Here is a 15,354-nt window from a genome sequence, read left to right as displayed (position 1 = left end):
AACGTTTAAATAAAGGAGTTCACCATTTGATTGAATTTGAACTCCTCAGCAAAATTTAGTTTTGTTGAGACACTTCCTGAGAAACAGATGCAGCCTTTTGAAACTGTCAGCAGTTGTTACTGTTTTAAGTTCATTAGTCCTGAGAAATGGCTGCCCAGCTTTCACAGGGACGTTAGTGGTGAATGAATGATTTCATTGCTCCATAAAGGGGGAAAATCCAAGAGAAAGCTGCGCTGGTGAGGGCGTGTCGCTACAGGTACAGGTGAGAAGATAAAATATGAAGCAGGAAGTGAAGGTTAATCAGACACCAAGACGCTACAGAACAGGCAGATTTTAATACCAGAGAAAGTTGAAAGTGACAAGTGAGTCAGTCTCAACGCTAACACAATCAGGACAAGGCTGCTCTGTACACACTTTTCTACCTTTCTACCTGCTATTCTACCTTTTATGTGTGTTTGCATGTGTGTGACTGGCCAACACACTGTGTTTTGCAGCAGCCCCCCTGTGACAACACCCCTGCTGTCATTCAAATATATGACGATCCTCCATTTTGACACGGTGTTGTTGTCGGTCTGAAAATGAGCTGAAGTCTTGTGCGTCTTGGGGCCCATAGAGCGTGAGCATGAGTGTCCTTCCACGGCTGAGTCGGCTGACTTCCTGCTGGCTTCCCGCACACGTGAATGCCATGAAAATAATATACTGTACGGGTCTTTGAGATTTCGTCATTTTTTTTATTGGGCCAGCTATTGAATTCTGATCATTTTAGGGTGTTTGGAAAACATGTTGGGAGGAACTTTCTGCAGGAGGAGACCAGTATTGACTGCACTCTTTTTTTTTTTTTTAGTTCTGATGTCTTGTCTGTGCGTTCTGTTGAGCTCAGCGCTGAGTTTTTGGTGGAAAGAAAGGCTGCATGTGGTTGTTAAATATTTTGAATGACTGCGGCTACAGAGAGGAGCTGCTGCTGTGAGTCATGATCTGATGGTCAGTGTCTGTCTGTGAATGTCAGACCGCTGCTTCCTTGTTTTCCTCTGCAGCCGTACAGATACAAAGCTTTACAAATCAACTGGGCGAACTGACGCACATCAGCAGCATTCACCATCACGGATGGTAGCAGTGTCTGCTAAAATTGATAGAAATGATAAATCATTGATTAATTTGTGAGTCCTATGGGGCTCTTACATGCTCATGAATCAAAAGTGTGGGAAAACTGTTTTTTTTGTGGAGCTGCTTTGTGCACGGCAGCATTGTCCTGTTGAAACAGGAAAAGGAAAAAACTCAAACTGTTTCCACAAAGTTGAAAACATGCTGTTATCTAAAACATTAAGATTTAAGGAGCCCAGCGCATTAGTTCTCGCTGGTCAAACCTCCGGCTAATGCTGCAACTTCATCCATCCTCAGTGTTCTGTTGTTTGTGAATTATGAACAACATAACAAACGTGTTGAGTAAGACCTGCTGTACTGACTCGGGAAGTGATGTGTACATGTGGGCTGATCACTTGACTCAGGGTCCTAACAAGAGTCATCCTGTTAGAGAAAAGTTTCAGTATAATTTCAACACAACGTAGATATAATTGAATGTTAATGCAGAGGCACAACGTTAAGAAAGAGGTGTGTGTTTCTGTGTTTCAGGGTATCTGGTTTCATGTAACTGCAGGTTTGTAAACTCACCTGAGCTCTCTCCGTGTGAGTGTGTGAATAAAACTTTCAGCACATTCAACCATCCTTTAACCCAGGAAGTGCAGTTAAACACATTTTCATTTCTTTCTTTTTTTTCCTCACATTTCTTCTCCTTTGACCACATACCACGGCTGTGCACAATGTGACTGCAGCTCCTGTCAGGACTTGACTGAAGCAAGCAACCCACTCACAGCCACAGGGTGTTGGGACACACACACACACACACACACCCACACACACACACACACACACACACACACCACATTCCACAGCTGTAGACCAGCAGATTAGAAATAACCCACGCTATAATTTTTTTAAATGAGGCAAAACACACTAAATGCTCCGTGGTAATGTGTCAGGCAGATTTATTTTCATTTGTTTAAAGAAAATGAAGTTCAGATTGTTTCCTGAATCACGTCACAAGAAAAACAAACCAGTGAATCTGTCCGAGGAAGACAAACTGCTGAGAGTGTCTCTGAGCCAAAAACAAGAGCAACGTCAGCTGACACATCTTCGAAGTTTAACCCGAACACTCTGGGGAATGAGGATTTATCATGACGTGGCCCTTTTTTGTCTGAAATTAAAGGCTGAATTTAAATTTTATTTTTGTCCCATTAAAAAAAAAAAGTCCAAAACCTGAAGACACTGAATCTACAATGATATAAAACAAAGAAAAGCTGCAACTCTTCACGTATTAGTAGCTGGAACCAGATAATATTTGGCATTTTTGTGCTCCTCTCGCACAGATTTCATTAAGAAATAAAATATTTGGCTCCCTTGATTGACAGGTCAGGCTATTAAATGTAGTCTTGGTGGTTGCTGCTTGCTGGTCCCATTCTCAAAATTGTATATTTCTGGCGCCAATATTTGTCAAAAATGGTGATAAACAGTGAACCTGAACTCCAGGCTTTGAAAAGTAGTTTTGAGCACTCTACATCAGGCTCTCCTAGCAGTGCATCGTGGTCCAGATTTCTCATCTGTTCTCTGTTATCTAGTCTGCCCACGTGGACTCTTTCACCTGCGCTCTCACACGAATCAACCTGCACTCACGTCTGTAGAACACATGAACCAGGATGTTTCCAGACTTTGTAAACTGAAAACAGGCTGTTCAGATTGCCAGATCTCTTAGCAGAGTCCTTTTCACCGAGACTCCCGTCAGTCAGAGAGGACCTCGTATCTTATTGGCCGGCCTCTGACTTTGAGCAGATGCGTCCTGGAGTGACCTCTGTCTTGTCTTCTGTGGCAGGTTTCTGTACATACCACAGCTGGCTCGGCCTCCTGTTAACCACCGCCGGCTTTATCTCCACCCCTCTCGCTCTCTCTCTTTCTTAAACTCTCATTGTGGTGAAAATGTGATGACAGGGACCATTTAACTTGCACCATTTCAAACCATAACTCAGCAAACGACTCTTGAGATGAAAATAAGTTACTAATTTCGTCCATTAAGAAACACGCTGGCATTGGCTGAGCGAGCGGCCATAATGTGCGCTCACTCTCTGCCAGGACGGTTCAAGTTCAACACGTGGTGAATTATTCCACTCAGTGAAAACCCGCTACAGAGGCCTCTGCCAGCTTCTCTGCAAGTGAAGCTGTTTCATTTTATTTTAGCATGTACGACCTTCTGACCTCACCGCTTTTCTTCATGGATCCACAACACTGTATCACAGGGATAACGTGTTAAAGCCAGTGTTAAAGTTTTTCATGGCCCAATAATTTACTCAGAAGGTCACCTCCCAGCGGAGGCGATATCGTCTTATAGGTGTTTATTGATTCTTATTATTTAGCAGAGTTTGTTTTTAAGTCTTTTGAATCAAGTCCAAGTCAAGTCTCAAGTCTTTGATACATGACTTGCAAATCAAAAAGCAAGTCTTTACGGTCTATCGATGCTCATATGTTCAAAATTGCAATATCACAATGGAAGAATAACACCAAATACCTCTTAAAGGGCCAGTTGCACGTAATGAGTCAAAGCATCTGCATGTGTCAAATGGTTCAATGAGATCAGAACTTTTTACCTCCAAGTAAGTCGAGTCTCACAGCAGACGAGTCCTTGTCTACAGCTGTGTTGTCTGTCTCTCGGTCTAATATGTGTCTGTCTCTGTCCTCAGGCCTTGGCATCACATCGAGCCTATCTGCTGACAGCGAGGGTCCCGTCCAAGGTTAGTAAATCTGTGTGTGTGTGAGTGAGTTTTGCTTTTAATTTCCTTAAATCTCCACACTTCAACTTCATTGAGCAACATCCACCTTTTCCTTTTGCTCCATCCACTCTGATCCTCATCTTCATTCTTTCCCTGCAGAAGGTTTCTTTCTCCCTCTCATCCAATTCATCGTCCCATTTCTCTGATCTGTATCTTCCTCTTCTCCTTTGTTATCATTCCCTTCCTTTCCTTCCTCCCACTCCTCCTTGTCCTTCTCCTCTTGTTTGGTCATTACAGACATGCTGCTGCTTGTTCCTCCAGAGTCAAGTTGGTTTTTCATCTCTTTTTGTCATATTTTAAATTCTACATTGACTCCACAACAAGTTCTAGCACATTCCTGACACTGAAACTCTCTCAAACAACTGACTACTGACTTTTCCTCTAGTGCCACCGTGATGACTGTGGGATGGATCGTCATGACGTTTGGTGCACATGTTTATATTCCGCTCAGGATGAATTGTAATCACTTTGGTGACCCTCTGACTCTACATCTAGCACCACTAGATGATCAAATACCTGCAGAACTGATGACGTTCTCCGTCAGTCTCGGCCGTATTCTTAGCAAGTGTTAGCATGCTAACAAGCTAAACTAAGATGGTGAACGTAGTAAACATCACACCTGCTAAACATCATCACGTTAACATTGGCGTTGTGAGCATGTTAGCATGCCAATGTTAGCATTTAGCTCAAAGCAAAGTACAGGCCGTTAGTCTCTCAAACAGGAGAAAAAAGTGCAATTGTTTGGGACTATTTTCAGCGGCGGATTAATCCACACGTGGTGCTCTAGTATTTGGGGCAGCAGGACAGTGTGTGTGTTCATGGTGATGAAGGAACATGTCACACAGTCACACAGTGAGGCTCACTGATGAGTTTTTAACAATAATGGAGTTCTACAGCACCGAGGAAGAAGATAAATCAGGCTGTGATACTTCAATGAATTAATACGTTTATTGTTGGTTTTGGTCTTTTTGTGGGAAGTTACAGAATATCACCAGACTTATACTTTAAATGTGATCTTTATTTGAACTCATTTAGCCTTTTGACTTCCTTTCTGCTACATGTGTTTTAACTTCTCACAATGTGTTTTACTACTCTCGCTTTTATACCTCATGTTGCAGTTTAGAAACACACATCAGTGCTGTGTCTGTATAAATCCTCTACTTCTTCTTCCCACTTCTCTATTTATATGTCTTGATATTGTAGTGTCTCTTTCCCCTTCCCCTACCCAGATGTGAACACGTCCCACCATATGGAGACATCTGATAGTTTTACCCACAATGCAGCTGTGAGAACACAGCCTGTGGGAAAGGAAAACAGTGAGAGGAAGGAAAGTTCAACCTGGAGGGCAAGAGACTGAAACAGTAAAAGAGTAAAGACGAAATGTTTTCTTGAATGCTTTAAACTGTGTAAAGTGTCCTAATAGAAAGAGGGACAATTATTTTCATAAAACCTAATTATGAGTAATTTTTAAAGCACTTTCAAGGGATAGTAAGTAACTGTTGCCCTATTTTTTTTACAAGAAGTGAACCCATTTCTACACAAATCTCAAGCTTTTCAAGTTACAGAAGAAACTTCAGGTAAAACTAATTTCAAACACTTCGGATTATAAGTCACAAAAACCGCTTCACATTTAGGCCCGAAGCCTGAACTCGTGAACTTCCTAGTTTTAAGCTGCTTCAGAAATTATGGGTCATCAGGAGTCCTGTATTGATAAAAGAGAAGTGATCCCATGGTTGAATGCCGTTCTAAAATTACTGATGCTGTTTCCGTTTTCTCAGCCTCTATTTTAATGGCTCTCTGGTATCCGTCCAGGTTTCTTTTTCTTTTGGCTTACTGAAGAGTGTGTGAATCAGACCAGACAACATATAAATAAGTGAAACCGGTCTGGAGTTTGTTTATACTAACTAGTAGTTCAGCTAACTGTGGATGCTGCACGGTGGGGTTGGGCCACGTCTGTTTATTCAGACACCCAATGTGGTAAAACAGAACCATTTCATTTTTGGACTAGAATCGCCCCTTTAGTTTCATATATCTTGTATATCTCCACACTGGAGAAAGTTCTGGCTCAACCCATTATCATTCTGGGATAGAGGGGAACAAATGCTCTGGTTTGTTTGTGTTTCTTTAAACCAATCACAGTCGTCTTAGGCGGCGCTAAGCCGGGAGGCAGCGACGGTACCCGTTCAAAAGAGTAACGCGCAGATACTGTCTGTATGTAGGAGTCTAAAATTAAAGATTCGATTTTGAAGAAGAACATTAAACCCATTTACAAAACTTAGTTATAGAAGTTATAGAAATGATTGATTAAGTTTAGATTAACTGTTCCAGTGGACTCCATTGATACATGAAACTTAGATAAGCCCTGAATAAAATCCCTCTGCCAGCTGACCCCTGATCTGTTGTTGCAGTGTGGGCCAGTGGTTTTTCTAGCTTTGTGTATGTGTGTGAGAGAGAGTGAAACAGAGGGTGTTTTGTTCCTCGGTGTGTACTGTCCCGGCAGAGACAATGAATATGGAGGAATTTAACAGCTGGCAAGGAAAGAAGGGGAGGGGGCACTCTTTCTCTGTGCCCCTCGTCCTCTCTCTCTTTCTGATTCAGTCTCTCGCTCTTTTTCGTTCTTTCCCTCTGTCACTGTACGTTTTTCATTTATTATTCATTTTCTTCCCGTCTCCCATTGTCTTGTTTATATTTACCCCCTCCTCTCTTTCTGTTTCTGTCTTTTCTCTCTCTTGTTTTACTTCCTTCTCCTACATTGTGACCTTTTTCATTTTGTGAATTCCCTCTTTCAATTCATCTTTCACTTTCTTTTTAATAACTCCCCCTTCCTTTCTCTTAAGAACCCCCCCCGTCTTTGTTTTCCTCCCTTGCTCTCTTGGCAGCGAGTTAAAAGTCCACTTTTATTTTTGCTTTCCCGCTCTCCCTCTGGATTCAAAGGAAATGTGTGTGAGGTTGGAACTTGGCTCCAGACATTTGTTCTGCAGACTATTCGTAGCTTGTGTTTTTACATTCCTATTGTCTCTGTGATTTTTTTCCTATCCCCGGGGTTTGTTCAAGTGCTTATAGTAATAATACCCAGCTTCATATCAATATATATCTCTGTTTCTGATTAATTTAACAAAAAGGCTTCAGCCTGCACAGACTTTGTAGTTCCATGTACATCACAGATGTGTTAACAACCTTTGGAGAGAGTTCTCATCTTTTTATAATGATTTTATAATGAAAATCCTTTCAACAAAGCTTTTAAAGTTTCCAAATGAAGGTCATTGTGACACAGTCATCTTGTCTTAAGCTCTCATCTCGACTGCAAAACTCCAAAACAAGTTGGTGCTTGACGAGCGTCGGCTCAGTCAACCTGAACAGTGTTTAACTTACAGCAGGCTTATTTAGCAAAGACGTAGTTAAAGATGTTAAAGTGACTTCAGAAAGAAGACATAACACATTCTTCTTCTTACAGTAAAAGGTTGGAAGGTTGAAAGGTTGAATTACAGATTTTTCTTGAGTTTGCTGACATCATGACTCCTCTTTAACTTGCATTTAAACATTTACCATTATCTTGTAATTGATCGTTATGGCCACAGTGTCTCCTGTTCAGCAAAAGTTCACACGCTGAAGGTTTGCTCGATACACAAAATGGCCAAAAGTGTGCGGACACCTGAACGTTCCAGCCATATGTAATCGTTATTGAACACCTCATTCGAAAACCATGAACATTACCGTGCCACTCCAGCAGACTCCACTCTTCTGGTTTCAGTCTTTCCACCAGATGTTGAACCAGCTGCAGGGATTTTCTCTCGTTTAGCCACAAGAGCATCAGTGAGATCCAACACTGATGTTGGATAATAAGACCTGGCTTGCAGTTGGTGTCTCCGTTCATCCCAAAGGTGTTGGATGGGGTCTAGGTCAGGACTCTGTGCAGACCAGTCAAGTTCTTCAGTCCAAACTGGGAAAACCGTTTCTTTATGGAGCTGCTTTGTGGAGCTTTCAATCAGATGTGCTAACAAAGCAGTCGTGGCTGGCTGCAACCTTTAGCCTCCATCTGTTGAATTCAGTTGTTGCTCTGAAATACAGCTGTGGGCTAATACTTTGAAACCAATGTCATCTTCTCTCTCTCTTTTTCTTTTCTCCTGCTGCTGTGATCTGTTAAATGAAGGCGTGAACCCAAAACGCAGAATCAAAAATTGTGGCTCAGAAGCTCAACATATGAGTTGTAGTTTTATTTTGACATTTATTTTAGTGTTCTTGTTGTTGAAATGAATGTACTTGACATTAAAAGCCAATCACCTGAAGTCTCTCTGCATCCAGTTAATGAAAGATTTTACATAAACGTTTCCTGGGAAAATCCTCTGGTTCTCAGGAGGAGGCAAAACAACCAGCGTTCACATTGTGGACCTCAAGCTCTCCTTTGGGACACATAACTTTTCATTTGTGATTTAGCAAAAAACACAAAAAGCCAACAGGATGTTTTCCCAAAACTCAGCGTGCTGCCCTTTAATGACTCAGTGAATAAGATATAATATGTATGGTTGCATCATAATCTGTCTCGTCTTGCTTGTTTTAGGTTGAACATTCCTTCAGCTACCTGGATATCCAGGGAGTCAGCAGCAACAAGCCCACTCAGGTACACACACACACACACAGCAGTAATTCACAATAAGAGTTGCATTATTGCGCATTACATTTATGACATACAAACACACCTGACCTCACCTGGACTGCAGCTTTAAAGTTACACACACACAGATACCGAAGTTCCTTTCAACACAGCTGACGTTTCAGGAAGGATAAGGAGGGATGTTGACTCATTTATTGGCAACACCAGCGTTCGGGAGTTGGCATAATCCTTCTTGATACACACACACACACACACACACACACACACACTCACAGTCTCTTTCCAAACAGGTCAAATCAATAAGAATTGAGTCGTTCATTAGTTGTTCCTGCGCGTGTGTCGCCCCCTGCAGTTGGTGTTGGAGTATGAGCGGGGGCCATGGATCCTCCGGCTGGGCTCAGCGGAGGAGGCGGACCAGGTGATCGCTCACATCGGCAGCTGTCTGCACCGGATCTGCCCCGCCGGCTCACCTGTGTAGGTACCACTCAAGAGCTCAAACGAGAGGAAGGACGCAGGGCTGGAAAGAAAGGCAAATTCAAGCTGTCCTTTAAATGTTTATTAGGTGTCCAGGTTGATTTTAAACACTTCAAATGTCAAGTTAAAGATAAATGACTAAATTAAAGTTTCTGCTAGTTGTTATGGTAACAGAATGAGTCAAACTGCTACTCAGACAAAACAACCAATTTGAAGATGTCACTTTAAGCTCTGGGCACTTGTGATGGATGTTTTCCAATTATCTGACATATTATAGACTAATCGATTGATCAAGACAATAATCGGTATATTGATCGGTCATGAAGTATAGTATGAATAGTTGCAGTCCTATTGAAACAGTGAATAATGGGCTTCTTGGACACTGGTTCACTGCGTCTTTTGTCTCTTTGTTGGTGTGGGATGCAGTTTTTCAGTTCTTGAAGGTGACTGAAGGTTTTTTGGTTTTCTGTCTTTGAGGATATGAAGTGTGTGGAAACTCGTGTGAGTGGAGAAGAAGAAGTGAATGTTTGTCTTCCTTTCCTTATCCCTCCCTTCCTCCCTCCCTCTCTCTGTAAGGAAGAAAGGTGATGAGGAAGTTGAGTTTGAAGCCTCCAGAGAGGATGGCGGCCCTCCAGGCCATCTGGGACGAACAGGGCTCGGCAGATCTGGGACCCTGCGGTAAACCAGCCTCAAAATGTGAAACATGCATCCAGTCAAAAGCTTAGAGTGTCTGTATTTAAGTGCTAAACGTTGTTGTCTTGACTCCTGCAGGTGGCTTTTCTCATCAGTACTGGTGTGTGTGTGATTACCTGGGTCTGCCGTACAGAGAGGAGGTCCAGTGGGTCGGTGCTGTCGTCTTTTTTTGCTTTTATTTCTGTTGTTTGGTGTCTTAACATACTTTGTTCTGTTTCGTGTTTATTCATTTATTGTTTTGACGAGTAAGATTTTTAATCTGCTGCTTTCATGCACTTTTTCTGACACACCTTTAGGTGCCTTTTTCTGCGACTACTTCTTTTTGTCTGCTTAATTTATGCTTCTTGTTCTTCTGCTTTATGTTTGTTTTATCGTTTGAGCATCTGTTTCTTCCTCATATGCTATATTTTCTTCATGTTGTCCTCCTGTATCTCTACACTTGTTGTTTTTTCTTCTGCTTTCTCTTTTTGTTCTACTTTTTTGTCAACCACGTTTTACACTTCTTTCTTTATTGAGTTTTTAATATCTTCTTATCTGCTGCTTCTTCTGTGTCAGATTGTGTTACTGACCGTTGTTCCATGTCTTCTTCTGCTTTTCAAGCTGCGCCTGTTTCCCTCCGTTTGTGTTTCCATTGTCTTTGTCTTTTCTGCTGCAGTTGAGTGCAGCTTTGTGTTGAACCTGAACTCACCACCATATGTCCTTTCTTAGCTTTTCTGTCTGCCTTCTCACCTGTTGTCATCTTCACCTCCTCCAGGACGTGGACACCATCTATCTCACTCAGGACACCAGAGAGCTCAACCTGCAGGACTTCATTCACCTGGAGAACAGGTATGCACACTCCTCAGCACCTTGAGTTCATCATGTATAGTTTGTGTGACTTTGACTCCCAATTTTAAGATTATTTTTTACCAAGGTGAGCTGATGAGAAAGAATTTTACCTTCCCGCCTTTTGAATATGTGTACATTGTACACACACATTTATTTATGTTCTTAATTTTGTTGGTTTTGCACATCATTTAGTAACAGTTTCTGAAAACCTCAGTAAAGCTTATTCTCATCATCACTCCGTAGAATCTAATGGCTGACAGCTGTATCTGTAAGCTTTTTGTGTTGTTTTGTTTTTCCTCTGCAGGGATCTGGTGACGATCATCGCAGCTCTGGAGTACAACCAGTGGTTCACTAAACTCTCCGCCAAAGACTACAAACTGGTAAACCACTGTACTACTGGCTATCAGGGAAGGGAAAACGATCAGTGTCTTACTGAGATGAAAAGAAATGAAAGGCCTGTGTGTGTGTTGTCTGCTTCTGCCCTGCAGTCGACAGATATGTGCGACCAGATCCTCAGAGTGGTGGCTCGATCCAGCCGGCTAGAGGAGCTGGTGCTGGACAACACTGGACTTAAAAGGTCAGAGGTCAAATAATAAAACAGTTCTGTCAGTCCTGGTTCTGTTTTGCACATGTGCATCAATCTTGCTAGTCAGCTGATCGGTGCATAATAACATTTCTGTTCTTCTTTTCTTTATCGGATTCTTAGTACTTACAAATAAGAGTGAAGTTGTTTATCCGTTCAGGATATAAATGTATGTTTGTCAGCTTGTTGAGGTGAGAGGTTATCAACATCATGTACTTGCTGAACGAGGTCACTGATTGGGACGTTTTGGTTCTTCTCTTTCTCCTCTTCAGTGATTTTGCTCAGAAACTGGCCACCGCTCTGTCACACAACCCCGCGTCCACGCTACACACACTCAACCTGAGCAACAACTCACTGGAGGACAAAGGTTAAAACGTGTGCCACACACACACACACACACACATCCTGTACGCTGTGTTTATTGTGTCAACAGGTTGTGGCATGCAAATAAGGGTAATCTATGTGTCCTGAAAAGTTTTAAAATAGACACAGAGGAGACGTTGGACATCATTGTCATTGACAAGCAATAATTGTTCCTCTACTACTCATTTCTTGTTGAGGAATTTGCATTAGAAGTATCTGGAACATGCGGCGCCTCTGTTACTGTTAACTCTCACAGAGGGCTCTCAGGTCATGCGCCCTCTGGTGGCCATGTTGGAGCCCCTCAGCTCTATACAGTCTAAGAACTTCACTGACTGGATGTGTGTCACTTCCTGCAGGTGTTTCTGCTCTGAGTGCTCAACTCGCCAAACTGCCCATGGGTCTGAAGTTCCTGAACCTCTCCAGGACCTCCATGTCTCCTAAAGGTGAACATGCAGAAAAAACAAACGCGTGATAATAATTCATTATTGTCCTGAATTCTTTTTTTACTGGAGACTTTGTTGGTCATTTTCTGCAGGTGTGAACAGCCTCTGTCAGGCTCTCTGTGCCAACCCGGCCGTCGCCTCCGCCCTCACACACCTCGACCTGTCGGGAAACTCTCTGAGAGGCGACGACCTGCCAGTACGCAGCCACCCCCCCTCCTTCTCTCTTATTCAACCTCAAGACAAACTCTGCAACCCCAAAGTTCATTAAAACGTTTCAGAAACATTGGACAAAAATAAAGATTGACAGCACTCAAGCTACAATCAAGGCTGTCTTTCAGAGTTTGGAGATGTGAGCAGTGATGTGTGTGCAGATGTCTTACGTGTTTTTGTGTTCTGCACAGAACCTGCACAGCTTCCTGAGTCACTCAAACTGTGTGGAGACTCTGGATCTGTCCAACAGTGACTGCTCTCTGGAGCAGGTAAAAGCAGCTCATACACACTCAGACCAACGTAAACATTTATGCTCACTTTCAACACTTTGAGGAGCTGAAGTAAAGAAATGATTAACAATTTCAAAAATGTAAAATAAAAGTAATCAATGGATGTCTTTTTGTCTGCACTACTAACAGCGCTGTACTTATTCTGTAAGACGTCGAGTTGAGTTGAGCCTGGTTTTAGCTTAGTGGAGTTTTTGTGCTGCCTCTTTTGCTAAAGTTCAGTTTTGTGGGGTTTTTTTAGGTGTGTGCGTCTCTGCTCAGAGGATCTTTGAAGCATCTTTCTGTCCTCAACATGTCAAAGTCAGTCTTCTCTCACAGGTCAGATATTAAACTCACAACCATCCTTCTAACAGCAGACCACTCATGGACTCATCTAATATTATTAGATAACAAATGCCACGATTGAATGCAGTTTAAATGTACATTTAAATTAACCAGCAGTTTGAGATGTACAGCACTAGCTTTTATATGTATTACTGCACTCTATAGTTTTGACTTTAACACGTCACGTCTCTCCTCACATTCACACAGGAAGTGTAAAGAAATCCCTTCGTCCTTTAAGCAGTTCTTCAGCTGCGCTCAGGCTCTGAGCTCCGTCAGCCTGTCGGGAACCAGACTGCCGCTGGAGGCTCTGAAGTAAGAAAATGACCCTCTGAAACCCGCTTTTACCAAGACGCACAGCAGCAAAACCACATCCTGTAGTCCAAAGAGAGTCAGAGAAAGAGTCAGTGTGATGGATTGCTTCACATCTATATTTTTGCCTCAAATCTCAACTGTGTGAAAGTCTAATTCGTTCATTTTGGCTTGTAGATATGAGAGAATACTTTCTGCATTTTCCCTTTAATAACTGGCTATATTTATAGCATATGGATATGACAGCAGTTAGCTGATAGCACAGTGTGTTTCATTGAAAGAGGGTGCTTCTTTATGGAGTTGCTATTTTGCATCATTAAGTCATGCAGGGAGAGATCCATGAAAGACAAAACAGGGACTCATTTGTCTACTGAAGCGAAAGGACAGAGACATTAAAACAACAAATAATTAGTAACAGGTGTGACTTTTGTTCTACCTTTTTAGTTTGAAAATATATAAAATATGAAGCTGAAACAATGACACTGCTTTCTGAAAGCTGTTTGATGAAGTGTGATGAGTCACTGGCTCTTCTGTCCGCAGAGCTTTGTTGTTGGGGCTCGGCTGCAACCCAAACCTCAGTGACGTGTCTCTGGATCTCAGCTGCTGTGAGGTAAAACTGACCTGAAGCTCGACACACTTCACCACACTGGTTAAACACATCTTTTAACTAATTATTGAGCAGTATTTCTATTGAGATCTGACCCTCTTTTGCACTCAGCTGCGCTCAGGAGGCTCCCAGATCCTGGAGGGTTGTGTCGCTGAAATTCCCAACATCTCCAGTCTGGACATTTCTGACAACGGTGAGGAGATTTTGGATTTGGAAACTTTATGATGGCGCTGTGTTAGCTTTGGTCGTGACCTGTTCATGTTACTGTGCTGCTTTGCTCAGGTCTGGACATGGATCTGACCACCCTGCTGGTCTGGCTGGCCAAGAACCGATCCATCCGACACCTTTCGCTGGGCAAAAACTTCAACAACATCAAGTCCAAGTGGGTCACAAACTGACCGCAAACATTGTCAGCAACCAACAAAAAATAGATTCCAGCTGGATTGTTTTTTTTATCAAAGAATTAGTAATTAATAATGAACGAAAGAGTCTTAATAAAGCAATTATTTAAATAATACTCGGTACATATTTACACTCATTTTAATTGTCTACAAATTGTTCCTCAGAAATGTGGCTCATGTCCTGGACAATCTGGTTCACATGATTCAAGAGGAGGAATCAGTGAGTGAAACGTTTCAACATGTTAAAATCTTTTTCTTCTCGTAATCAGATCAACTTGTTTCTTTCCTGTCATTCATACCAGTCTCTTTCTTTTTCTCTGTCTGTTTCTTCTTCCTTCATTTACTTCTGTTACCGTCATTTGGGCTTTTCTTTTATACCGAAGCATTCATTAGACACTTGAGATAAAATGATCCAATAAACAACCTGCCTGTAAAATCGTCTTCCCTGCAGCCGCTGACCTCGCTGTCCCTGGCTGATTCCAAGCTGAAGGCCGACCTCTCCATCGTCCTCAACGCTCTGGGCAGCAACACCACTCTGACCAAACTGGACATCAGTGGAAATGCCATGGGAGACATGGGGGCCAAGATGCTGGCCAAAGCCCTGCAGATCAACACCAAACTCAGGTGAGCAAGGAAACAGGACAATCCTGCACCGAAACTTAATAAAAGCTGTTAAAGCAACAACAAGGTCCTCTTCAAGTTAATGTAGTTATTTTAGGATTAGAGGTAAGATTTCTTAGCTTCATATGGTCACTAAGCATCAATGTGACATCCGGACTCACGCAGGAGGGAAGAGGAGCAAACTCTGTTCTATCCAAATGTTGTTTTTGTTTGTTTGTTTGTTTGTTTGGGGTCTTTGGTCATCTCCTTTGTTTTTGCATGTGTGTCTGCAGGACAATAGTGTGGGACAGAAACAACATCAGCCCCCAGGGTCTGCAGGACGTCGCTGCAGCTTTAGAGAAGTCAGTATGAAGCAGTCTGTCAAGATAACACGTCTCTTTTTAACAAAGTCAGAGTCAAAGAACGTGTTGATGTATGCCATACGCCCTGCCCTGACTTTGTACTAGTAGTAAGGAATAAGTCGTGTTAAGTCACTCTTTTGTCTCCCCTTCAGGAACTACACCATTCGTTTCATGCCTGTTCCCATCATGGATGCTGCTCAGGCCCTGAAGGCGAGCCCAGAGAAGACAGAGGACGCCCTACTGAAGGTTGTTGTCCTGTTTTGTTCTGTTTTTTAACATATGGATTATGTAGATTTTTGCAGTTTTGTAAAGAGGACTCCATAGCCTCCACTGGATTGTACTGATAGTATTCAAATGTTATCTGATATCACATTTCTAAAAGT

The 15,354-nt window shown here is 42.3% G+C and overlaps 1 protein-coding gene across 1 annotated transcript in view; it reads left to right on the top strand.

Annotated features, from left to right (window-relative positions):
• Positions 1-15,354, top strand: part of LOC139298621 (F-actin-uncapping protein LRRC16A) — a 29,386-nt gene that overhangs the window by 3,701 nt on the left and 10,331 nt on the right. Inside the window, exons 3-23 of the mRNA XM_070921304.1 lie at positions 3,786-3,836; positions 8,434-8,493; positions 8,840-8,961; positions 9,542-9,639; positions 9,733-9,803; positions 10,409-10,482; positions 10,787-10,862; positions 10,971-11,059; positions 11,338-11,432; positions 11,785-11,871; positions 11,964-12,067; positions 12,273-12,350; positions 12,610-12,686; positions 12,900-13,004; positions 13,542-13,611; positions 13,720-13,801; positions 13,891-13,990; positions 14,175-14,229; positions 14,461-14,633; positions 14,903-14,971; positions 15,124-15,217. Of these exons, the coding sequence (XP_070777405.1) occupies positions 3,786-3,836; positions 8,434-8,493; positions 8,840-8,961; positions 9,542-9,639; positions 9,733-9,803; positions 10,409-10,482; positions 10,787-10,862; positions 10,971-11,059; positions 11,338-11,432; positions 11,785-11,871; positions 11,964-12,067; positions 12,273-12,350; positions 12,610-12,686; positions 12,900-13,004; positions 13,542-13,611; positions 13,720-13,801; positions 13,891-13,990; positions 14,175-14,229; positions 14,461-14,633; positions 14,903-14,971; positions 15,124-15,217 (1,830 nt within the window). The remainder of the gene's footprint in view (positions 1-3,785; positions 3,837-8,433; positions 8,494-8,839; positions 8,962-9,541; positions 9,640-9,732; positions 9,804-10,408; positions 10,483-10,786; positions 10,863-10,970; positions 11,060-11,337; positions 11,433-11,784; positions 11,872-11,963; positions 12,068-12,272; positions 12,351-12,609; positions 12,687-12,899; positions 13,005-13,541; positions 13,612-13,719; positions 13,802-13,890; positions 13,991-14,174; positions 14,230-14,460; positions 14,634-14,902; positions 14,972-15,123; positions 15,218-15,354) is intronic.

The sequence above is a fragment of the Enoplosus armatus genome, chromosome 16 (assembly GCF_043641665.1).
Source record: "Enoplosus armatus isolate fEnoArm2 chromosome 16, fEnoArm2.hap1, whole genome shotgun sequence".
Classification (NCBI taxonomy): Eukaryota; Metazoa; Chordata; class Actinopteri; order Centrarchiformes; family Enoplosidae; genus Enoplosus; species Enoplosus armatus.
The sequence above is the reverse complement of the archived record's forward strand: the minus strand, read 5'-3'. Positions and strand labels throughout refer to the sequence as shown.